A 25783-nucleotide genomic window follows, 5' to 3' on the forward strand; every position below is an offset into this window, starting at 1 on the left:
ACGAGGGCCTGTCAGGCTCTGGGCTCATCCAGGTGAGGGGCGGTGGCTCGGGGGGCCGGCACACGGTGCAGACGCTCGGCAGCTGGGGGCGCGGCCTGAGGCCCTCACCCAGCGGCCCTCACCCAGCCAGCAGCGCGGCAGCTCCGTTCCGCCAGGCCGCGGTTCCGCGGCTGCAGCGCTGAGCGCTGCCACCGCTCAGGGGCGGGTGGGGCCGGGCGCTCCCCGCCTCAGCGGCTGCGCGCCCTCAAGCGCCCCTCAGCATGGCCGCGCCGGCGCCGGGCCCGCCGGTGAAGGTGCTGGCGGCGCAGCTGCGGCGGGCGGAGCGGGGCGCGGGCGGGACCTGGCAGCTGCGGCGGGCGGCGGCGGGCCGGACGCCGCTGTCCCTGCGGGCCGTGTGGATGCAGGGCACCGTGCTGGAGGTGCAGCGCGGCGCCGAAGGCGGCTCGGCCCGGCTGCAGGACGGCAGCGGCGCCTTCACCGTGCTGGGCGTGGAGCAGGTGCCGCAGGGCCGGTCGTGCCTCAGCGCAGGTACCGCGGGGCGGGGGCACCCCCGTGGACGGCGGGCCCCGTTCCTGCCCGGGCCCGGCCTAACGTGGTTCAGCACATCCCCTCTGCCCGGCCAGGCCCGGCGGTCGTGCCGGGGCCCGCGCGGTAGGCCCTGAACAAGGAGAGAGATTCTTCTGCTGTTTCTCTTTCCTGTTTTTTTCTTCTTTCTTTCCTTCTCTTCCCTTCATCAGAACTGCCAGTTCAAATGGACAAGTGTTGGTCTGCGGAATTGCAGAAATGGTGGTACGAAATAGATGCATTGCATAAAAATTTTGCCTTCTGACCTATCCTTAATCCACTTACACAGCAGACAAATGTGTTTGTTTGGCTCTTACTGTATGTGTAAATGTAGTTAAATATGCTGTAAAGGTGGCTGCACAGACAATGAAGCCTTTTAAGCAATCTTCATTCCTTGAATTTTCTTAGAAGCATTGGCATTTTCAGTTTACACTGTCTACTTGGCTTTAACTTGGCTTATGAATTAAAATGATAATACAAAGGTTAATTAAATTTAATGCTTACTTGTTTTTTAGGAAAGTATGTAATGGTGATGGGTGTGGTGCGGTCCTGCAGTCCTGAGCCCATTCTTCGAGCAATAAAGATGACAGATCTCTCTGAAAACCCTGTCCATAAGGATATGTGGAACCTTGAAGTGGAAGATTTGCAAAGAGTCATCCCCTAATACTTTTACTTTCTGCCTAAAATAACTGGAAATTTGGTTTCTTTTGCTTTTTGGTTCAGAACATTGGACTGTTCTCTGTAACCACTCCTGGAGTAAAGCAAAGTGAGAAGTTGGGCTCAGTTAAGTATTGGGACCAGTGCTTACCTGATAATAATCACACTGTTCATGTCTTCAGTCTCTTTTTATGCCAACATATTTGAGAAATGCCTATTTGATGTTTTGAGTAAGATGTCCACACTATTAAAGGGCTGTATGTTTCTGTGTGCGTTAGCTGCTGTTTGGGGAAGCAGGGCTTGAGGCAGGTGTTTTACAGCAGGGTGTTCACGGCAGCAAGGGCTGCACAGGACTTCTGTTACCAGGGTGAACTCAGTACCTAGCATGAAGGCAAATTTTGTTTCAAATCAACCAAGCTCTGGAAATAATGGTTTTCACCTCTATTTTCTATTTCAGCAATCACCATGTCATTAAACTACTTGTAAGACGGGTGTCTCTTGGTAACCATTAGCAGTGTCACCTACTTGAAATACCTCTCTAGTTACTGAAATACGTAAAGTGGTTATGACCCCTCTGTTCCAGTGAAGTGGAGTTAATGAAAAGATGTGATGTAGGATTCATTGGAATAGGGTTCTGCAGGTGCAAGATGTAAATACTTTTTACCTCCAGAACCAAGCATTCTATGCCTAAGTTCATTTTTCTTTTTGAAGTTTTTTTCTTCCAGTGTATGCTATTTTTAGCTGTTTAAAGAATTCTAAATTATATTCTAGTCTTCTTTCCTTCTCCTTTGAAAAAAACAAACCATTAAATCGTATCAAGCAGCCTATAAAAAGTAGAAATGCTACTGCTCTTTATTTTCCATCCTGTCTAAAGAGAATTTGAGTTTTGATGAATGCATTGCATTGTCTGTGTGGAATGGCTTTGTGATTGGGGACTGTATTGCCCAGCAATATCTCTGATTGAATACTCTACAATTTAGGATGAGAATCAAGTGGTGGCAATTAAATCTTTAAATTGTGGGATTAGGTTTTCAAAGCATGTGGAAACCAACTAGTGTCCTTTAAAGTTTTGAGATCTTTGCAGACTAAGGGCTGGAATTCAGAGTACAATTCCAGTCTTGAATTTGGTATTCCAAACCATACCACATCACAGGATAGTGGAAGTCCTGTGCTCTGAGATCCTGCAGATGAAATGCCAAAACATACAGAGATAAAGAATTTTGGCAGTCTGAGTTTATTGTTTGTAATGCTGGAAAAAAATTGACTTGTGGAGTGGTGTAGCCTTCCAGAAATAATCCATGTGACCAGCATATTGGCTGGTAACTGGTTCATATTAAAAATTACTTTCTTAGGAGTTCAAAGCAAGAGACACTTGTAGCCAGTCAGTACAACTGACTGTTGTACTTCTAAACAAAAGACTGCTGGAGATTGCTTTGACTCCCACCCAGCTCAGCTGTACTTCACCTAATGAGAAGCTCATGCTGCTTGTGGCTGTTTAAGGCTGGGCTGAAGGTCCTTGTTTCTGAATTTTCACAATTTAGATTTGTGAAGCTCTACTGCGTACTGGGAATTTTCCATTTTCCTCACCTTGTATCTCAAATTCTGCAGTTAGAACATGAGTTCGTGATTTTTGTTGGTGTTGTACAGCAGAGTATGTAACTGAGGAGTTACAGGATAAGGGGCTTCTTTAGCCCTGTGTTGAGGGAGGAGGTCATAGCTGAGCTCTTGTTACATCTGTTTTGGGGTTAACTTGGTGTAATATGCAGAAATTCTGTGAATTTTATAGCTCATGGGGGTTCTTTATAAAGAACATGTTGGAGGTGAGTTGTAAGCCCTAAAAAGACGCTGGGAAGCACGACTGCACCTGTCTGTGCTCTGCAAGAACAGCTGGTGTGTTCAAAGTGCTCTCACAGCAGGAGTTAGAGGCAGAAATTCCTGTGTTGTGGGGAGATCCATGAGATATGCAATGGGTATTATGTATTTGCCATATGGCAGTATAGTTGGTATACTGCATTTAGCATCTGAGGCATAAACACTTTGGATTTCTTCAGTCAAGGTGTACAGTAATGTGCAGCGTTGCTAGTAGTTATCTACTAAATTTTAGTCCTGCTAAAGCCAGGGCTAGTGCAGAGAAAAAAGCCAGTTTTGAAGTACTGAAGCTGAGGGATTGATCTGATAAATGCTTCAGTCAAACCCTCCCAAGATGCTTCTTTTCCAGAGGTTCACATCCACGAGGAATTGCAAAGGACTCTCAGTTGGCCTGAGGGCTGTTTTGTGTGGAGCTGGCACACTTACAATGGGCTTCCCCACATCCCCTGTCACTCTGGTGTTGTGTTTGCTGATAGGAGCTGCCATCTCTCCTCTGTTAGGCGGGAGGGTGACGTGTTGGCTCCATTTTTTAATTCCCCAGATGAGACGTTACCATGTAGTACATAAGGCGTACTTAAAGACAGTTTGGCTGAATGGTTTTATTGGTTTGTTAAAGGGTTTACATAGTACAGTCAAAGAACCCTGTGGCCTGTGTGGCAGGTGGTGTTAGTGTGGGCAGGTATTTGGTGACAGGTGTGACAGCACTGGCCTTTGAGTTAACAGCAGAGTCTGGCAGGGAGCAAAGCACAGCTGCCAGTGCAGAAACATGGAGACAAGACTAGCACTAATTCATAGCTGTCATGTATAAACTCCAGTTTATGACGTGGAACATTTCCTTTAAGTGTGGAGTCATGTGGAGGTTTTTTCTTTTGGGGTATTTTTTTACCCTCACCCCTGATGTTAACCTCTGTTAGCCCTGCTCAGTGTAAGTGATGTCTCGTACATGCCCCTGTGTGCAGGAAGGTGCTCTGGGTCAGTGGGTGTCCAGCCCAGCCCAGGGGGTCAGCGAGGTTTCCAGCTGGCCTGTGCCTCTAGGGTCAGAGTGGGGTTCCTGCTGAGCTTCAGGGCTTGGAGCATGTCCCAGGGCTCTGGGAATTCCTGACTCTAAGGAGTATTTAGGCAGGAGCTCTGTGCACAGAGAACCTGGGAAGGAGCCCAGAGATACCAAACAACTGGGCTGAGTGAAAGGGCTGCAGTTAAAAATGTTTATTGGTAGTTAAATGGCTTCTTTATTACAAGTGACATTATATGCAGCTTTTAGGGGAGACCTGGTGTGTGGATCCATCGCAGTGTTGCTGTCTGCAGTAAGCATTTAGTTAAATTCCTGTATTTCTGACTAAGCTCTTAATCTTTTCCTCTACTTGCTGATGTTTTTCTTTGTTCCTGAAACTCACCACAGGACATTTTTCAGAGGTGCTTGGTGTGCTTAGCTGGGATATGACATGATATTCAGTGACTGGGGAGAAAATTCTGTGTTTTTTTAATCAGTAACTGGTATAAATATTCTTTAACTTCCAGAAATATTTCATACAATTTTGGCTTTTTACAAGGGTGCAGGTATAAAATTATTACAGAGGAAGACTTGATTTTTAGCATCTGATGTGTGTGGGAATCCTAAAAATTGCGGGATTTTTACCTGACTAGTATAGGAATCATGTTTTAATTGGTATCAAGCTAGAGAGTAAGTGTTCAGAAAGTGAGTGCAGCTGCAAGCATCGTAAAGGAGATAAGAGGCAGCTGCGTGCTTTGTCTGTGAGCCAGTCAAACCCTTCCAGTTCAAACTCTCCAGGTCAGTACAACTTTTGTTGTTACGAATAATCAATAAAAATGTAGTCCAGCATAAAAATAAGGCAGTCAAATGTTTATTAGCATGATATCTTAGTACAGAATACCATTATTTCAAAGTTTGCATATTATGCAAAGACATTGGATGGATTTTGCAGTGTTACCTTTACCAATAGCTGCATTCCAGGCACTGTGTGGAGAAAGGTAATGCAATTTTTAAATCAAGTGACCTATAATACAGAAAGGGATTTAACAGGTGGGACACTCACACAAGAGTAGCTATAACACCCTAACGTTACTTCATGGGTAGGGTAGACATTGGTCACCTTTTCCCAACACATCAACTGACTGCTGCCAAGGGGGTTCTAATGGTACAAAGGGAAAATGTGAAACTGCTGCACAGAAACCAAGAAGCCTGTTTCTCATTTAGCAGTGTGTACATTAATAAGGGAAAAATCAACCAGCATAAAAATGAGAACAATGATTAACTGCTTTCCATTATTTACCCATCTTATTTCTATCTTAGCCTTCTTGTGTGTTGGAGCACTTCCCTGGAAAAAAGATAGATGATTTTCTCCAGAACCACTGAACAGTGGAATTTCATTTCTGGAGAAAAAAGAAGTCAGCATCTCTGCTGACTCCAAGCTGATGATGCTGCTTTCAGTAGTCCACTTATACTAATCTGAGCTGGAAGAGAGCTTTTCTCAGCTTCTCAGTGTATTTTTGCTATGGGTCCAGGCTTGTGGAAAGGCAATTTTGCCACCAAATTAAAGAATTTTTTTAGAGTAACTGATACTTTCATGTCCAATTTCTTTTGGTTGATTATAGTTTCTTGTCAATATACTGAAATAATTCCCCTTGCCCTCAGGGGTTCTGAGTGGAAAGCTTTCCTTTTATACTATATATACTTCATTATATTCACAGTTAACACTTCTATTGTTCTCTCTTTGTTCTTGCCTCCCTAAAATAAATGTTCTGTTTTGGGTGCTGAAAGGGTTCTTCCATCTTCAGGGCTGCTATCTGCCCTTCAGAACTGGCTCGAGCTGAAATGAAGAGATGAAGTCCAGGTAAGTGGTAAGTACAAGTCACATGTATTGCAGCCTCTTATTACAGTGAAATACAAAAAATATCTGAAGGGAAGATAGCATCAGATACATTTATGACCTCAAAAGATTTTGGGGAAGGTACTCCAGTGTTTTAGATACAGTTTTATCTTAAATCACTAAAATGATATAAAAATGTAAGGTTCTCTCATATTTGATAAAACTCACATTTAGGAGGAAAAGGGCAGCATTATTTCTAAAGTTTATGAGGTCTGTGAGTTCATCTATTCAATGGAAGATCCTTGCCAAGCATGAATTTCTAAGAAATAGTGCAGAGGTAGTTTCTGCTGACAGCCACTTTCTGTTTTGCTCTCATGACTGTCACTGGTTATCAGTTACTGTGCATGAGAAACCTAACCATTACAGACTCTTTCACTGTGTCAAACCTAATTCTCCCTTAGTTTGGTCTGTTCAATTTCCTTCTATTTAGAGTGTTTACATATTTAGAGACTTAACTCATGTCTGTCCTCAAGCCTTCCATTTTTTCCCCAGAACTGTTCTCAACTTGTTCACAATTTAAGCAAAACATACTGTCCAAAACTGGATACTTAACCTAAATAGAGAAGTATTTCTTGTCTTAAATATGTTGATTCATATGTACATCCCCAATGTTACTTTACTTCTTTAATGGCATTTTCTCATTAACTGAGTTTGTGATCCACCTTCATTCCAATCCTTTTCCTCAGAAATGAGATAATGTAAACTAGCAGCACTAGCTGACTTCAATCATTCAGCTACCAAGCTATTCTAAAACTTTATTTTCAACTGAATAGTCTGTGTTCTAGATTTAACAAAATTTGTCTCTGCATTTCATATTTATATGTTCAAGTGTTGATATAACTACTGGAGCTAAAACCACTCACTACCTAAAAGATGCTACCCAGAAATGTCCTGATCATTCACTGCGTAAGAGCTGAGTGAACTGAACAGCTCAGGCACATACTGACACACAACAGTGCTTCAGCCTGTGGGAGTGTGATGTGATCACTTCTAGGTTTTTATTTCATGGCCAATAAACCCATCTACAAACACTACTCCCTTCCTTAATGGGTAAGAAATCAGCTAATAATTATAAATTTTTTAAGGCACACCACAAACGGGTTTGTAGTCACCAAATCACTCCTTTGAGATAGTAGTGAGTTTACAAATGCAAATAAATAATATTTCATTACATATATTAAAAACCCCACCCTTTTTTCATTACTAAGCCTCAGTTATGCATGGAGCATAAAAGGAATAAACCCATGTGCTTCATTTCAAGCAAAAGCATAATTGGGTCTTCTGCGTGATTCTGCCACTTATTTGGTGTAAATGTTTCCATTGCAGTCTTTTTAAAAATACAGTGAGTTACTACTTGGGCAAGAGTATCAATAATGGAACTCCAGTCACTTTTGGAATGCACAAATTGGCCCAATAACTACAGAAGTGGGAAAAGATTGTAATTCAGGCAAGTGCTACTGCTCTATTCAGGCTTTACATCTTCCTTAGCTATATTCCAGGAATCCACTTAACAGTGCAATCTGGATGACAGCTGCAAGTATTGATAATCTGGATATTTTAGGTTGAAAAGATAGATAAATTTCATTATTAGAGACTGAAAAGTACAAAAATAAGTCTCTGAGTATTTTGTGTCTGTATATGTTTTGTTGTAATATGAATCCAAATGCATTATTCAGACCAAAAAAAGATGGGACCAGAAATAGTATCCAAGAGGAGAAGCTCCTGGGAACATCACACAGTATTCTGCAGGTGTCCTTCTGCCTCTGTTACACAGCATATTAGGACAAAATAAGAAAGGCAGTAGAGGGTGTGCAGTGGATGGGCTCTGGTGTGCTGGTGAGTGAACAGCAGGAAGGGGAGGTTGCCAAGAGGCAAGAACGTTTCTGGGAATAGGATCTGTTTTGCTCATGGCCACAGTCATATTCATTAGTTTTATTTTCTCATGTCTCCTTGAATTACAGACATGTAAGTACTGGAGTAATGCAGTCAGAATATTCGAGGTGGTAAAAGAAATGAAACTTACCACTGTGGAGGGACTTCCACAGGGACAAAATTCCGGTTGCACAAATGAACAAAAGCTGCTGCTAAAGTGCAGGCAGCCCCCAAGGCCGGGGAGTCACAGGTGTCCTGTGTACACATGGTGTAGAATGGCTCGGGCTCCACCTGGGCACAAAGGGGTGGGTTAGGGGAGCAGGGGGACCTGCAGGTAAACCCAGGGGTTTGGGTTGTGTCCCCTCCCCTCTGCCTGGTTAGGACCATTCATAAACTTTTATTCTCTTCATAACAGCAAGGAGGTTATTTCTGTTTCCAAATTCTAGACCTATATCCTAAAGAGCAGTGCAGTCATGCCACTACTCCATGGAGGTCAAAAACCTCCATTTATATTTATATATTTTATACACCTTTTTTCTGTCTGGATTGCTGTTTTGATTACTTCTAAAGTTCTCTGCAGCTAAACTTCTGTATGACACATAATTAAGACAGTGGTTCTGGCTGAAGTTCTACTTACAACTTTGAAGCAGTTCCCAAGAAGTGAATGTGGTTCTTCAAAGAACACTTTACAGATGTTCTGCTTAGCTGTAATTGGACATGGCTTCTCTTTCTTTGGTACGAGACTGCACTTACTCACCTGGGAAAACATAATTACTGAAGTTGGTGTATTTTGGGGGTTTCTTGCATATGTCAGGGCAGAATGAGTTCTTCAGATTTCCAGTGTGAGCTGGTTTGAAGGATGATATGGGCAGTTCAGTACCCCACTCTAATGTTTATTCTTCATTAATATTGAGAGGCACCTTGCAGATTAGACCTTGCTTCCTTTTGCTATTGATTCTGTTATTCACTGAAGGATTTTAGTGTGTAGTTGCTGGCGTAGCAGGTAGTTGGCTAGTTCTCTTTTATATAGGTCTGACAGGTCAAAGTTGTTTTACTAGATCTTTCTGATGGAGAAAAAAAATCTTCATGCCCTTGCTGGATTATTTATAGGTAAAGGTGGCTTTAAAAAAAAAAACAGCTAAACCACACCACCAAGTTCTTTAAGCAAGTGTAAGTTGCAGTTATTTTAGTTGCTAAGAAAAATGAACTGGCAGTTTACTCTATGCTAAGCCTCACCCTGCAGGAGTCAGACACTCAGTCCCCTCCTGTTGTGCAGCCCTTCATTGTGGTGGTGGAGCTCTGCTAACGTCCTTTGCAATGTCAGTGCATGACAAAGGCTGAGACAAAGTTCCTGGGAGCAAGCTGCAGTCAGAGTTCACAGTCAGTGTGAGCCCTTCCAATCAATAGTGCAAGTGCAGCCGTTCTGCCCCTAAAGAAGGGCACTTGGAACTGCCCTGCTTCTGCATGGCACTAAGTTTCTTATGTACTGCTTTTAATTGACTCTTTCATTCAATGTCCCTGGGGAGTTTTGCATTTTTATGAATATATCAGAAGTTAATATTTGTAGCAATTAAGAAAATTGTGCCTATGATCAGTCACATTGTGATCCTGCCCCATTATTAACGTAAACATAGGCTGCAAGCTCATTAACTGTCTCTGCAACAGCAAGTACAAGACACTTGAAACAATTCTCTTTTACAGTAAAGTACTGACATAAAGCTGAAAATGAGATTTCTGTTCCCAGAACTCAGACATGTTCAGTGAGATGGGATAAATGGAAGAGTCACAAAATCTTTGTGGTAATAAGATGCTGGTTCCTTTTCTTTTTGTTAATAGGTTCTTAAAATTGGACTTGGAAGGGATTTAGAGGATCTTGTCAACATGGCTTGAGAGCATGTTAAGGCTGCTTTTCTTGGTTGATTGCATTCACAAATGGTTCTGTCCAACTGCATGTTTGTGTATTTAGATTATTTTCAGCTGATGATAGAGTATGTGAATTAAGCAGAGCTATAATTTTACTGGTATAAAATTGTTACATTTATTTATTATACTTACAGGAGTCTTTTTATACACATCAGTGACTGAGGGCAGCAGCTAACCTTCCAAAAAGGTCTGAATACTTAGTGGTGAGGGGATGGAGAACAAATTTAGTAGTTACTTGTTTCTAAAGTTTTATTGATAAGATGTAAAATATGAAGAACAAACAGGCTCAACTGACCCAGCTAGAACTACCAGCTGTAAAGAGAACTTCAAACTGTGGCCTGAGTGATGAATGTACAGATTTGGCCCAGACCTATCCTGTAGCACCTGTCCCTGCATTCCAGGAAGAGGTGCTCTAAGGAGGAAGATATCAAAGATACTTGGCTCCAATATCAATTTCTTCTAAAACCAGCAGCAGCCACCTCTATGGTTTTACCTTGCTACCTAGGCCAAAAATATTCAAAGCCTATTTATAGGGAATTCTTGAACAGTTTTTAGCAAATATGTGCAACCTTTTCCTTGGTTAGACACAGAAAAACAGTGTAGTGTGCTGCTGTTTTCACTATTGAGCTTTAGTTATCTAAGCCAACCCAGTGTGTCTTACAGTGCACTCTGTGCTCAGCAGCCCTGCCCACTGGAGCCCCTCAGCCCATTACCTGCCAGCTCTGTGTGAACTCTTGCACGTTGTCAGTGAAGGAACCATTAGGCACCATCCATTCGTTTCCAGCTTCATTATCATTGGTACCAAAAAGCCCAGCTGAAATACCTGGGAGGAAATTGAAATGGAGTAAAATAGGAGTTGTCAGTAGGTGCAGGAAAATTACAGCAGCTGTCTCTGGGTTCTCATTATTCTGTCCAGCAGAGCTCAGCTCTATTGTGGAAGAGGGGAAGCTGCCCAGCCTGCTTTGCCATCTCGTGTCTCAGCTGGTCATGGGCTTCTGAGCATATCAAGGCATCAGATCCATTCTCTGCTAATCTTTGGGGGGTGACTTTGAGAATAGTGTGGGGTACAGGGATGGATGGTACATTGACTGCATTCCAAGTATGCCAAAAAACCCTGTGAGGTTTTTGGCCTCCCTCTGTAGTTGTCTTGCACGTCTGACAAGGTAAGCCTGCTCTAGAGCAGATTCTCAACCAGGGTTTGGAGCTGGGCTGACTGTAGTACCTCTGATTTCTGCCTGCTTTATTGCATTGAATTAACAGTAACTAAAACTTGCTCCTCTCCCTGGAATGGTGCATTCTGTGCTCTATTTGGCAATTACTGGGAATGCCTAGTGCCATTTCCAGGGTGTCTATAAATGAAGAGGGGAAAAGCAAGTGAAAGCACAGATGCTGGTGCTAGCAGTAATACAGATAATTGAGAGACAGCAAAAATGAGTAACAGCTGACAACAGCTGTATGATTGATACTCACCGTGATGCCACCCAGCCAGAGTGATAGTACAGAGATCGTACTGAAAGTCACAAGAGACAGAAACTCCTTTCTGATCAGATACTTCGATTTTGTTGGTTCCTCGCCTTGAATTCATGGTACTGTTTTCAAGGGATTGATCCAGGACTTGGCAGTTCTCTTCCGCAGAGGAGAAGTTATACATCTTGGATATCTGTTTTAAAATGAGAATGCAGTTTCAAATCTGTTGTAGTGAAAGTTCAGTCACAGGCAAGCACAGTGGATTTGCAGGTGCGATGAGGCCAACTTTGCCCAGAGTTAAGGGAATAAGAACAGGGTTGTGTTAAACTTCTGAAAGAGCAGACAGCACAAAGCAACCTCTCAATGCTGTTTTCTTAGACCATATCAGAGGAAAGTTGAAAATTCGTCATACACAGAGAGCAAAGAGGCAGCCCCTGAGTTAAACTGGTTGTGTTTTGGAGAGGTATTTTCTTTTTAAGAAGTGGTTACTTTAAAGCCATTGCCTGAGGGTGCTTCTGATCTATGTTTTGAGTGTTAATATTTTAAAAACTAATTTTTTTATCAGTTGAAGAAATTTTTTTCCAAAAGTAAAATATGTTTGACTTCATCTTCCTACCTTTAGATGTGGGTAGATAGTGATCACAGTCTGGTTCATCTCCACATACAGTGATCTTGAGTTCCTAGTTTCTTCATTTAGTATTACAGTGAAAGCATTGTGAACAAAATCCTTGGCAAGAAGTACACTGCACTTCGATTCCAAATCATACATTTTTCCATCAAAAGTCACAAGATGCTTGGTCCCCACTAACATAGCGTGATCTGGAGAATGGTATTTCAGAAGAACTATCAGTGACTTTTCCACAGAGCAGTAAATGCTACACATACGGCAACACACACAGCTTCTTGCTGGCATACTCTTAAAGTAATTTCTCAGAAATATATTCTTCCTAAATAACATGATTTAAAGTGTAACAATTATTATTACACTGACATTACTACACTTACATTTTAATTAGTTACATTGTAGTTGCTCTGCAACAAATCTCAGAAACAAAACTATTTAATGATTTATTTTTTGTTACAGATTTACCTCAGTGCCATAAAACTTTGATAAATTTTAACTGGGATTCAAAGCTCATTGATTTGTCATTGTACTATTTGACAGTCATATTTATAAACACAGATACACATTATACATTCTTATGCAGAAAACACAAGAATATTAATTCTCCAAAATTGTCTCCAAAAACATCCCTTCCAAACCAGTGCATCAAACAGCTGCAGTCCAGGAACCCGTGCTGATACATGACTCAGATTACTGGGTCACCAGGACCTATTTCACAGCCCTCTGTCGTGTCTCTCCGTACTGGGAGGAAACCATTAAAAGGGTTTTCTGGAAAAGCAGTTATCTCTAAGGGACAGTTGGGACTGTTAGTGCATTCCTTCAGTATTTAGCAATTCTTTTACGGGCAGTACTGTCGCTGAAGTTTTGGTAGGGCTGAGCTTGCTCATCTTGGAGGCAGCAGAGGTGAAGTCACCAGTTTCCAAGCCTCTGTACCAGGACACAGCCAACAGGTGTGACTGGCAGCAAACCATAGTATCAGCTCACAGGAGCATATGGGTAAGGCAGATAAATACCACCTGCTGTTTCTAGTCTCAAGAGTAGGAAGTGTAAAGAGTTGCAAAATCTGCATGAATATTAAATAGAGCAGTGTTACTGCATGTCAGCTTTGCCCAGAGTGTTGATCTTACACATACCATCACTATATTACAAGAAGGACTATATGTATGTTGATAGGAAAATTATTAATTAGCAACCATCTCTATGTAAACTCCTATTCCAAATACAATTTTAAAAATAAAGAACTAAGTGGAAATAGACCCAGATACAAAACAAAGCAGCACTTTGAAAGGACTCACATTCAAAGGGGCTCTCCATCATCCTCCGTTTGAACCTATAGTATTCTGCAAGTATGTTGAGATTGTAGAGGTCTTGCAGAGGCCTCATCAGTTTTTCTCCAATGAGGTAAGTGGTAACATTTGCCAGCTGCAGGGACAGGTCTGCTGTAGGCAGTACTGGCAGCTTTCCTGCCACTGAACAGTTCCTGTGGAATACAAACAGAACACCCCTTATCTGCTGAACTGATGAAATGCTGTTGCTTTATTATTAGAAATGTTGAAGTGAAATAAGAACTGTAGTCTGGTTAGAACAGCAAAACACAACCCGACTCTGGCCAAGAGCTGCACTGCTCCAGGCCATCTCAGGCCAGTTACCAGTTACTGATGCCTTGTTTGATGCCCAGTAGCTCCTTTCAAATACAGTGGGCCTAGCAGCCAACAGAAATAAACATTAGGATGTGATGTGACCAAAGCAAAGAGTTGCTGGGTGGCTGTCCAGCACTCTCAGCTGCACACTGACAGGAAGAGTAACTATGCACATATCCTTTTAGAACACTGCCCAGAGCAGGGATCCTGCAAAAACACCAGTTACCTGGGTGAAAAACTGTACAGGTTCAGCAAGGGCTTCCGGATCTTACTCACAGCTCTGGAAAACGTGGCATCTGCCCATCTGAGCACCTGCTGTGTAGCCTGTTGGAGAGTCACAGATTATAAAAGCAGTTTCAGTATGGCTTCAGGGCAGGGTCAGTAATTGCAAATGAGTTCTGAATCAAGTGCAAAATACCACTTTAGTGTCTCTTGCATTTGTCTCATGCCTGACAGCGTCTTGTCACATAGAGGGTTAATATTCAGAGGACAGATTCTAGTCACAACACCAAGAAATAATGGACAGAAATATATTCTTCCTAAATAACATGATTTAAAGTGTAACAATACTTCACTAAGTTAATGTGCTTCTGTAGCTTGGAAGGGACTGGTATCTTTAATAATATAAATTAGCCTCCTGATATATCTTTTATGCTTTACAACTAGAACAACCCTGATTTATTTGTACACTGTTTATTGGAATCACAATTTCTCCTCTCTATGAAAGAAAAGTAAAAGTTACATGAATGACAGATTACTGCTGCTGTGATTTCAACCAGAACTAGTAAAACAACCTCTCCTCTAGCTGGAAAAATACTCTTTCAAAGCAGGACAAATATTGCAAGAATAGTAAGTTGGCTGTGCACAAGCTTATTATGTGGAAAGATAACTGCACTATTTCCATGAACAAAACTAGTTAACTATTCTGGTGTATCCATAGGTCAAAGCTAAGACTTAAATTTGTATGCCCTGTCTTTCAAACCATTAGAAATGGAGAAGTGAGTTATACCAACCATATCCAAGCCTGCTTTCACAACCTTTAATGCCACCTGGATTGGTTCCATTAACCACACATCTTTTACAATCTTGGGTAAGAAAGCCTGGATTTTCTTCATGAGCTCTTCTGTCTTCTCTTTCCAGACTTCATCCAGTGGCTTCAAGGTTACATCGTAGTAGGCGTCCTTCAAAGTTGCTAATGGCTCTGAAGCAAACACATTAACGAGACAAACCTTAGCTGGTTTGGTACAAAGTGACTATTCACTTGTTTGTTTCCACCCAATTTCCAGCATAAGTGAAGGAGGAGCACAGAAAAGTGGAAGAGGCATGGCAGTCAGACACATTGTACAGCTATGAACTGAGAGCCATTTAGCTCAGACCCTGACCCCCTTATAAATAAATATATCGTTGCTGTCCAAAAGGAGTGTACAGGATGCTCTGCAATGTGTCCCCATCAGTACTGCACAGCCTGCTCCTGCTGAGCAACAGGATAGTTTGGTCACAACTGGTTTCAAGCACTAATATCAACCAAATTCAGCTTTTGAGTGGGAAGAGCCTAGAGCTAAGTAGCCCTAAGTGAGTTTTTATCCTTGTGAGAACTGAGGGTTCTTGCAGCTAATTCCAGCTGACCACATTTCTCAAAGGTTTCAGTATGGGCCACAGTCCAGCTGAGCAGTGAATTAGTGGCTACTGGATAGGCTTGGAAAATACCAGATCAAGTGAAATCCAATTAGTACAAGCATTAAAACCTCAAGGATGGATATGAACAGCCCTTTGGGAGGAAAGGTCTGCCAGGGAACTGTTAGTAGAAATACTTCAGTTTAGGAATTAAGGACTCTGTTCTCATCCAATGGAACCCAGCCTCCTGCAACCGAGAAAAAGCCTCACCACTGATTTCATTAGAAAGGTGCTCACACAGAGCCCTCTTAGAGTTTATTGCATCAAGGCTCCCCACTCTGTACACAAAGAGCCAAGGTCAGCACTTCTTGCTCAATAAAAATAGAAACCTTTGTGTTGTTCAGTATGTTTTATAGTTTACAATGAAGTTTGGTTTGCCCTGCACTGACACTGTCCCTATTCTTACTTTGCACAGTTTTGCTTACTTTGTAATTCATTCTGCATTTGCCAGACAACATCTTGAATTTTCTCCAGGTAAAGTGGGATCCTGTTTCTCAGAATGTGTCTGATTCCACTTTGCTTCCACACCTGGGTGACAGCTGTACCCCCACTGTGCAGGAATCCTGCTGCCTTTTGCAAGGCCATTGAAGGCCAGCCAGCTGCTTCAGACAGGAAACCAACATGCTGCACCTACAGTGGTTCCAAAAAAGAAGCAATTTCAAAACACAGTGATCTCAAGCAAAGCTTTGACTTCATCACGAGGTAATTCTGACTCTGCAGTGTTGGTGCAGAGATACAGGAACTCCACCATTAAACATGTTTTTTGTCTCTATGAGTTACAGGTCAGCACAGGAGTAATCACTGAAATGTTTGAGCAAAACAAAACAGCTGTAGGCAATATAATGATGTTTAATTAACATTGCATGAACACTTCATGGTATTTTCATAGATCATGTACAGATACTTACTGATCTCCTGAATCTCCACAGGTATCCATCAAACTTCTTTATCTTCTCTATCAGTGTGGCTTTCAAAAGGCTCCCAATTTCATTAAGCTTGTTCTGTAAGAAGATTATTAAAACCTTGAATTCATTACTTAAAATTGCTTGTGCTGGATTCAAAAGTTTGTACTAATTTAAATGCTGGCAAACACCCACAGTGGCCTCACATTTCTTAGGGGAAGCTACTTCTGCATTATTCAATGGATAGACATGGGAACAGAAAAGTCAGATGATAAAAAGTGTTCCCCAAGTAGAGAGTATGTGAAACCCAACTAAAAGTGAATGCACGTTCAGGATTCTAATCATTAGTTTTGTAACCAACACGCTGAGCAGTTACTGGTGCTGTCACTTTATTTACTTGCCCTCCTCAGAGGATCCTCCCTTTAGAAGAGGGTCCTGTATTTTCTATCTCTAGGCATGGCTGAACTTCTTAATTCTCACCGTGGTAACTTTTTATATCAACGTGAAAATAATGAAAACATTTCATAATTTTGCCTGGTTACTCACCAAAATTCACACCTGGAGCCTACACGGAAGGTGCTCCATCAAAATTACAAAATCAAATATTGTGAGAAAATCACGCTGCAGTTAACAGCCATTCAAGGGTCTCACCTCAACCTTAAGAACTGGATCCCCACATCCATGCGCCAGAAAACTCAAGCTTCCATTAGCAGCTGCTAGAGTCACTTGTCCCACGTTTTCCTGCCTTTTACCATTGATGCTGAGATACGTGTTAATGGCAGCCATCTGTTGCCCATCAGAACAAGCACTGAGTTCCACTCCTTCTTCCAAATCCCCTTAAGGAATGAAAAGGGAGCACTTCATTTACAGGAACAACACTGACAGACATTGTTTCAAAGCCAGCCTTTAACTACTTAGGTGATCAGAGTCTGAGCGTGTTAGGTGTGGAGGAAAAAAAACCCAAACAAAACAGAAGATATAAACAGGAGACAATGAGATCAATGTCACAATTTGATTTCTGTGTGGCTTGTCAATGAATTACAAATACAGATTTGCTACTGCAAAGGAAGCAGTGGATTAATGTAAATCTAAATCTCTCACAGGTCACACTGATTTACAGGCCTTTTTTTCTGCTTAAGTACTCAATGTCCCTTGTTGACGATGTTTGAAAACTGCTCAGCCCTTAAATGAAAGCCTCTCAATTCTACTCATCACACACAAACACACACGAGTCGTTTCTACTCTGATGAAACTGATGAGCATAAACAAAATGCAAAGTTGGCAAAGTTCATGTACAATCTGGGTTGAGGGGGCTAAGCAATTTCTACAAATTTCTGACTTCAGTGATTCACAAACTAATGGTCCCAATCTCAAAAACATTATAGGACTTAGAAGTGAGGACTTGAACCTGAGAGAAACTCCCCTGCAGAAGTGTGGAATGGCAAAGCCATAAGTGAAACAAGGGCTGGGACTGTCAGCAACATGAGTTTGAGACAACTGAGATATCACCGAATTTATTTGGTTTGCACACAGCTCTAATGTAGCTGAAATGTGGATGAGCCCCACCTCTTCCAGCTCATTTCACCTCACTTATCTAGAATTCAGGCACAACTTGAACCTTTTTTTAGCCTTTTTTCCCTCTCCATTGTCAGTCAGAGCTGACTGCTGTGAGACAATCACCTGCAGCCAGTGATTGCACACATCCTACTTCACACATCCCAGTTCATACAGCTGTTCCAGCATGTGGACAGTCAGTCTCTGGAGGTGCCTCTCTCATTTCCTTTATTGAATTTGGAATGTAATGATTATCTTAAACAAGGCACAAAACTTTAAGATGGTTAAGTCAAGAGGAAATTAATCCTAGATTTTCTTACCATCTATTGTAATCATACAAAAATGTCTCCCAAACTCACCTTTATAACAAATTTTATGCTTCAGCTTTTCTTTATCTGAAAGACCATAGCTTGAATGAACTGAGCTAGCTCAGTGCTAGAGACACAGCCTTTCTTCCTGTCTCTTCTTAGCGATGATACTGGGAGCCACAGAATAGCTCCAGCTGGAAAGGACCCATAAGGATCATCCAGTCCAGCTCCCTGCTCTTTGCAGGATGTCCTAAAACTAAGTCCTGTGGCTGAGAGCATGGTCAGTGAGGTACATACCTTGCAGATGCCCCATGTAGTAGTGAAAACACTCCTTTCCTTTTGAAGCAGTGACTTTTACTTTCTCTTTCTGATCAATAATCCCCTCCACCAGGATTTGGCTCTGGACAGATGAGGAAGCAGCAGTTCCTGTCAGGCCTAGCCAAATATCTTCAAAGGCTCTTAACTGCAGCCATAAAGGACAAACATTTATTCAAAGCCACCACACAGAATTAATGATCATTCAGAGATGGTGCTCAAATATCAGTGCTTCCCACAAAAGGGTAAGTGGTGAGGGAAATGTTTCCCAGTGTTTGTGTACTGTGCAGGAGTTACACTGACAGAGGTACAAGCATCAGAGTGATTGGACCAGGAGCTGAACAATTGGATAGCACGAGGCTTGTGGACAAAATTTTAATGGAAGCAATGAAAGAAACATAATGTCCCAGCCAGTTCTGTCTGAGGCTGCTATTTTGTACCATTTATTCCAAAACACAAAATGAAGCAAGCTCATGCAGAGCAGCTTTTCATCTCCCTCCTCTCTAAAGAGAGAGGAACGGAAAAATAAGTTAGTATTTGTTACTGATTAAATCATCATCATAATTTTGTTAAAGGATGATCTATTATCTCAGTTAGTGCCTGACTACCCACATTCCTGCTAATTGAGAGTTTGAATGGTGCCAACCCCGTTAGTTTTTTGCCCCACTCTGTTGTCTCCATCTGCCTCTCCACCATATTAATTTCACAGGAAATTAAAAGCAAATGCAAAATAGTGGGGAAGGGGAGAGAAAAAGGGAGAGATTTGTCTCAGAATAAGCAACATATGAGCTATTCTGTGCCTTTTTTAGGTGTTTTTTTGCCAGGTTTTTTTCTGGCAAATGATGCTTTGTGTAAACGTTTTATTTTGTTTCCCTCTTTCTTCTGATGCGGTGAAAACTCCATACCTCACTCAACAGAGCAGTCGTGCTGAAGGGGAGTTATAACAGCTCTTAAAATTGATACCCTCCACTAGAAACACGTTTCATTTGTGTCAGATCTACAGAGAACTAATGTTGGTGCCTTGCTTTGTTGGTCACAGTGCATGGACACTGCCTAACTGTTCCTTTAGAGACGGCACTAAAGAAACCAGGAGTGTTTTGTGTTGCCTGCTGCTTTATAGTCACTGCCTGTGCCTGATCTGTTTGGGAGATGGATAGCAGCAGGCCTTTGAAAACCAAACCCCAGTGTCAGTAAAATAAAATAAAAACTCACTTCAATTTCCAGAGAGTAGTTCTTCACATCAGCAGTGCTCTGATTCTTTATGGATATTCCAATCAACCCCTCATCTTTTCCATGATCAGCAAGGTGGAGTCTGCCCTCTGACTGCAAAATGATGTCATCTTTGTTGAGCCGGTGCTTTCCAGATAAAACAAGTACCTGAGTATTCACAGAAAAGGTGTTAAAGCTTCCAAATTATTCCAAACAAATGGGCTCTGCTTTGAGTAGTAAGAAGTTGTACAGTGGCAGCATTCTCATGAAATTACACCAGGAACAAAAACTTGTAGTTTCAGAAACCAGTGCATCCTCCTGCTCCTCACAGCACTGTCTTCATTACATCTTCAGTTTCTGTGCTCTAACAAAGCACGTTCAGTGATTACATCCTAAGAGCAGAGGAGCAGCTGCAGAGAACTATATTTTGTTAAAATGTCCAATGTTTTCTGCTCCTACATTTCTCAGCTACTCTAACCAGACGTTTTGATAAAGTTGGGGGATACATGGGAGGTGAGGTGAATGTTGTCCTGATTTCAACTGGGATAGAGTTAATTTCTTCTCAATAGCTGGTACAGTTTGGGATTCAGAATGGGAATGGGGTTGGTTACACACTGATGTTTTGGTTTTGCTCAGTTGTTATCCTAAGTCAAGGACTTTTCTTTGTATGTCTCTCCTGCTGTGCCAGTGAGAAAGTGCACAAAAGCCCACCTGGGACAGGTGCCCCAGCCTGGCCAAAGGGATATTCTACACCACAGAATATCATGTCCAGTAATAAACTGGGGGGGAGTTACCCAGAAGGGGCAAATCTGGGTTTGGGAAGCGGGGTATGGCATTGGGCAGGAGGTGATGAGCAATTGTATTGTGCATCACTTCATTTAGTTTTTTCCTTTTCATTATTATTAATAGTAGTATTAACTGTTTTTATTGTATTTTACTTTGTTTTCAATTATTAAACTGTTCTTACCTCAACATACAAGCTTTACTTTTGATTGTCCTTCCCATTCCACAGGGAGAGGGGAGGGAGAGAGGGGGTTGAGTGGCTGTGGTGCTTAATTTCCAGCTGGGCTTAAACCATGATGCCTTTGAAAAGAATGATCCAAAAGTACAGAGGCACCTGTTTTTGGAGTGACATGCATATACATCCTTTGCATTATAAACAGGTTCTATCACACCTTGGTCTGGGAAAAAGTTTTCCTGTTGCTAACAGAGTGTGATCTGTTCTGACAGTAAATAAGGAAACGAAGATATGTTTCAGCCACTGGGAACTGGGGGGAGACATTTATTGCAGGTTCCAAGTTCTGTGTTTGTGAGTGTCTACAAGCAACCCTGAGGACCAGCATGCACCTAAGAAAAGTCATGGGTGGGCCTTCAGTTTATGTGTGCAATAGAAAAATAAGGTTACATTACGGTTCAAAAATCTATCACTACCAGCAGAGCAATCATAAAAACCAGCAGGCTTAACCACAGGGGAAGGAAAGCACTTTTACTCCTCTCTAGTTTTCTTTTTGATCACTTATAAGCCAGTTTTGGTATTCTCCAGAAACATGAAATTAAGATACTTCTGAAAGAGGAATAGGAAAGAAAGAACATGGAGAAAGTGAGAATGTTTACAGCCATAAAAAGACCTACAGAATACACTATAGTGATAAACAGAACCTTTCTGCTTCAGTCCATCAAATGACAATGTCTATTTTTAAGTTATGGATGTATGTAAGTCTTCTGAAGAGTTGCAGCTGAGGAGAACTAAGTCTCCAAATGAGTAATTACATTTCAACTGAAGTAGGTTCAATGTGTTTATGTCAGACTTACATTTGGAAGGTCACAGAACTCAAAGCTTGTGTAGTAATCCAGACAAGAGCCGTAGTTGGTTTCTATTTTACCCAGAATCTTCTGTTTGGTACATGGGGTCAGGAAAATATTTTCCAGAACCACTTCTAACTGAAATTTGTCAGGATACAAGAGTTGATTTCTCTGCGATGAACCAAGACAATAAAGTTTAAAAATGACAGCAGAATTATAAACACTCGTTGGAGCCCACTCATCCCATCCCTGGAGTGGCTTTTGGATTAGGTGGCTTCAGGATTTTAATGTAACATTTCCAAAACACAGCATTTCCACTTGACAATGTTTTAGCTTACCGGCCTTGTTACTGGTAACAGCCTTACCAGCCTACAAGTTTTGCAAATTTAGGGCACAGGTGAGGCCTTTAGTTTATAAGAACCCTTTCTTCCTTAACTAAGCTCCATTTAGCTTTCTTTCCATATAGAAAAAAACGTAAAGTGAAATAATAATACTTAAAACAAATGGTGCTCTATAGAAGCTTTCTTAAAATCCACTAAGCATTACATCTAAAACCAAAATAATTTCTCATCTACTGAGAACAGCTTCCATAAAAATGGTGAGTCAACAGATACAACTGCCTTCTCTTACCTCATACGTGAAATTGTGTTTGAATTTTTTGTCATCCCAGTTCAAATCTAGATATTCATTAAACAGTGTTGGTCTTTGCTCTAGAGACCCACATGCATGCAGGTTTTCCATGCTTAATATTCTCTGAAGCTGGAAAAGTGGAAAAAATTGACATGTGTAAGTAATTTTTTTAAAAAGTATATCCTTGGGGAGTAGGTTTGCTGGGCAAAACCGCAACCTGTAAGAACCCCTGGATGGTCTACACCCATAAAACACTGCTTCAGTCTCTCCCAAAAAAACAGAGGGGCTGACAGCTCTGTCCTGAGGGAAAGCTGCAGCCCAAGTACAACCATGTCTGGCAACATGAAACAGAATTTTTCACAGGGTTTATTTTTCTTCCTCTGAGGCACAAAAAGGTTGACTTCAAGGCTTTCATATTAAAAAAAAAAAATTATTCTGTGAGGATCAAACACAGGAATTCGGCTACACTCACTACACTCATCCCTTCCAAGGGACGTAAGACTCATACCTGGCCTGCAGAGAGTGTCACACAGCCACCCCAGGCAGTGATGTCCATTTTGGATTTATCCTCCAGGCCCAGCCAGAGGTGAGCAGGCTGCCCAGCATTCCCTGAGACCTGCAGCTGAAAGCAGAGAAGGATTTGTCCTGCAGCAAGACTAGAACCAGCAGAATGATTCCCAACCAGTAGAGGAAAACAGATTCACAGTGAAAGCTCTCACAGATCCATGTCCAAACTCCATGGAATTCTGTGGTCTGGAAGCTCCAAGGCCTGAGACAAACACAGGGAAGCTGCACTTCTATAACCAAGGCCATGGAAGGCTTTTGTTACCCTCTCTGGAAGCTGCCTGGGTCTGTCATGCAAAGTAATTATTGGCACCACTGCAATAATGACCCCACAAGAGAACTTATTCCTCTGAATACAATTCTGGAACCATACTGAGGAGTATTGTGCAAACCCCCCTGAGCACCAAAGAGCTTCAGATGAACAAACACTGCACAACTGCCAGCTTATTGCTGAAAGTCTTCAGCCTCAGCAGCTGCAGTGTCCTGACCAACATTATGCATTGTCAGAGAGAAATTATACTGTAGTTGATCTTGAAAGATGATTTGTGGAGTTCCTCCTCCTCTTATCCCCTATATATGCTTTGCAAGTGCACTTCACAACGGTAGTTTAAAGTGTTTCTAGCCTTGCACATTTTCACATTTGTGTTGCAATTTCCTATACAATCCATAAATTTACATTTTCTTCACAGGGGTATCAAAGGGTTTCTGGTTTGGTTTTACTGTGGGGAGTTTTTTGTTTGTTTTTCTTCTGTGTTCAGACTAGGAGTTTGTTCATTACTTTATGGACAAAATTTTCCTCATTTTCATTGCTTGGCTGGTTCCTGGGCATTTCTAGGTTCTTCCCATCTAAAATGGGTCAATGCTAAAAGTACAAGGCTGCTGGCGAGGAAACAATGCTGGTGATTTGGACACCAGGGGATAAGAGCACTCAGTGCTCTTTACATTTTTCAGGATGATTTCTGGTTCTGTGGTTCTCAGGGAGGAAAGGCACACTCACAGTAAATGCAGCATTACAGCTCATGTTTTTCAGCCCAGTCTCATGATCTCACCTGCTGGTTGTACTTTCTGCCCTTTCTTTCTGACAGGGAATGCACCTCCAGTTGCTTCAGAGTGTAATTAAATGGGTGGGCAACAGTGGCTCTGTAGCTTGTCCGGTGTCTTCCAAACTTCAGAGAAGATGACACTGATATCTGATCCATATCAACAGATGGAAAAGGAACTTGTGAAATGAAACACCTCTCACATACTGACCTCAAACATGCACCCAGCAAGATTTCCCTATACCTTGTCCTCACGTGAATTATGCGCACAATAAAGTCCTTTCTGAAGAAGTGAGGCAAATTAATGTTCAAATTAGGACAATTTTTGCTGCTTGAATTCCCTGTATAGCACAGCTCAAAGCAGAACTACTCTCTGGATTTCCATCAAATCATGAACAATGCTTAAGTTTGTTGAGGCTTAATTTTGGTCTTATTTTTAGGCACTGCAGGCTGCACTGCCACGGTTATTAGACACAGCTTTCAAAGTTAAAGCACAAGAAAAAGTCTTTGCTTTATCAGAAACTAAATTCTGTTATGTTGTTGAGAGCAAAATATTTTTGTGGTAATTTAGAATGTGGTAGTATTTAGATAGTTGTGGTAATTTAAGCAGAAGTAAAAAATACATTCTATACAACTGCTAAAATAAATGTTGTAATTTTAACACTTTTTAAAGAAATAAAATAATTGCATGCTCTTTGCAGCCACATTTATGTTTATGTGTGGTAGCATATTTTATACATCGTCTTCTATCTTTCCATTATTCAGAAAATAATGTAATACTTATCCAAGGTGCTGCATTTCGGATGTACATGTAAGGATAGCACAGTTAACAGCAAGTCAGAAAAGTGTCCCCAATTAACCACATCAGGAAATCAATCTACCCTATGTTCTCCTAGTTCTGTCTTTTTCACTCTTGATATTTCTAAAAAATAGACCTGACTTATTTTATGAAAACAGAGATTGGATTCAACAGTTCCACATCTATCAGTCTTGCTAATAAAGAGAGCAAAAGAATAAAATACGAAAGAGCCGCGGCTTTGGCTGAATGCTAAGCAAGGTATGTGTCCACTTCTGTGTGTGTAAATCCAGGATTATACCCATGCAACGAGTTCTTCATCCTTTTCAATCTCAGCTAATGCTCACACTCGCTCATTTGTCTTAGATTTTATTTCCTTGTCCATAAGGTGCTTCATGACCTTTGTGCTATTCTTCCCACCTACTCTCAGAGGCCTTTACCCAGTGCTTTGAAGCTTATGCATTTCATTACCTTTGGTTAAGCAGCAAGGTGTGGGATTACTGAAACAAAAAGATATTATGGCCTGAAAATACTTCCTACAAGAATATCAACGGCTCATCTTTCACAGTCAGAACTTTTTATACATCCAAGAAGGGGGATAGTTTGCCTTATAGTCAAGTTCCCTGGCTTGCTAAGTGTCTTAATTAAAAAAAGACCTCTTCTTGACATTCTTGTTATTCTCCTGACATTTATTTGCTCTGGGCTACTGTACCTTGTCCTTCTCATTCCAAACTACAGTAAGATCATCCCAGTGACTGCGTGCTGAATGTTTCACATACAAGTTGACCCAGACATGTCGTGGAAAAGGGATGGAGAGAGGATGGAGAAGCTCCACTACAAAGAAAACAAACAAGTCAGATTTCCCACCAGGAATCATGACAGTTCCCAGGACATTTTCCCACAGGCATCAGGACATCCCTTGGTTCCCAGGGAAACATGGTCTCTGCTCACACGCACACCCCCCTACCCAGCAGCCACAAGGACTTCACTGTGCTGATGTCTGCTCCACATGAGGAAATGTAAGTGAAAACAGGAACCCTCTCTCTATGTACTGGCAGAACAGTAATTACCTGCAATAACCAGAAGATTGACAGCTACACCCAGAGCAAGTGCAGCAAAAACAGCCAGGGAAGTAACCTGTGTGAAACTGAGACAGCCTTACACTGGAAGAGGAACAGCTTACAACACTCAAACAGGTAAGTGCAGTTATCTTCTCTATTTTCAGATCATAAAGCCTAAACATAAGGGTTTAACACCTCGAGGTAGCAGCCAGTGTGACCAGTGTTCCCTTCAGCACCCAGTACTTAAGTTTTATGTTCCATATCCACAAAGCAGAAAGAGTATTCTGAAGTGGACACTTCTAACAGCCAGACCTATAATGAATTTGAAGCAAATAAGACCTTAGAAGCCCTAAATTTGAAACAGTATTGAAATGCTTTGGACATGCATTTTGAAATCAGATTTATGTAGCTTATTTTATTGT

General features: G+C 41.6%; 2 protein-coding genes across 2 annotated transcripts in view; one reads left to right on the plus strand and one right to left on the minus strand.

Annotated features, from left to right (window-relative positions):
* The first annotated feature begins 260 nt into the window (after positions 1-260).
* RMI2 (RecQ mediated genome instability 2) lies at positions 261-1711 on the plus strand. The gene is made up of 2 exons (XM_005522888.2): positions 261-528; positions 1080-1711. Exons 1-2 carry the CDS (start codon positions 261-263, stop codon positions 1226-1228), a joined length of 417 nt encoding a protein of 138 aa, XP_005522945.1. The 3' UTR covers positions 1229-1711.
* A 4068-nt stretch (positions 1712-5779) lies between these two features.
* The window catches only part of APOLTP (apolipoprotein lipid transfer particle homolog), a 74263-nt gene continuing 54259 nt past the window's right edge, over positions 5780-25783 (minus strand). The window contains exons 55-73 of the mRNA XM_088064313.1: positions 25013-25134; positions 23514-23654; positions 22409-22522; positions 21901-22029; positions 21280-21441; positions 19471-19635; positions 18241-18406; positions 16733-16917; positions 16088-16180; positions 15605-15809; positions 14519-14706; positions 13732-13829; positions 13161-13345; positions 11857-12059; positions 11244-11433; positions 10487-10596; positions 8488-8607; positions 8002-8141; positions 5780-5918 (exon numbers count right to left, since the gene is read on the minus strand). Coding sequence (XP_087920439.1) covers positions 5903-5918; positions 8002-8141; positions 8488-8607; positions 10487-10596; positions 11244-11433; positions 11857-12059; positions 13161-13345; positions 13732-13829; positions 14519-14706; positions 15605-15809; positions 16088-16180; positions 16733-16917; positions 18241-18406; positions 19471-19635; positions 21280-21441; positions 21901-22029; positions 22409-22522; positions 23514-23654; positions 25013-25134 — 2732 coding nt within the window. The 3' untranslated portion in view covers positions 5780-5902. The remainder of the gene's footprint in view (positions 5919-8001; positions 8142-8487; positions 8608-10486; positions 10597-11243; positions 11434-11856; positions 12060-13160; positions 13346-13731; positions 13830-14518; positions 14707-15604; positions 15810-16087; positions 16181-16732; positions 16918-18240; positions 18407-19470; positions 19636-21279; positions 21442-21900; positions 22030-22408; positions 22523-23513; positions 23655-25012; positions 25135-25783) is intronic.

This window comes from Pseudopodoces humilis, chromosome 18, assembly GCF_049639895.1.
Source record: "Pseudopodoces humilis isolate 2021_Gansu_Grassland_sample_001 chromosome 18, ASM4963989v1, whole genome shotgun sequence".
NCBI lineage: Eukaryota > Metazoa > Chordata > Aves > Passeriformes > Paridae > Pseudopodoces > Pseudopodoces humilis.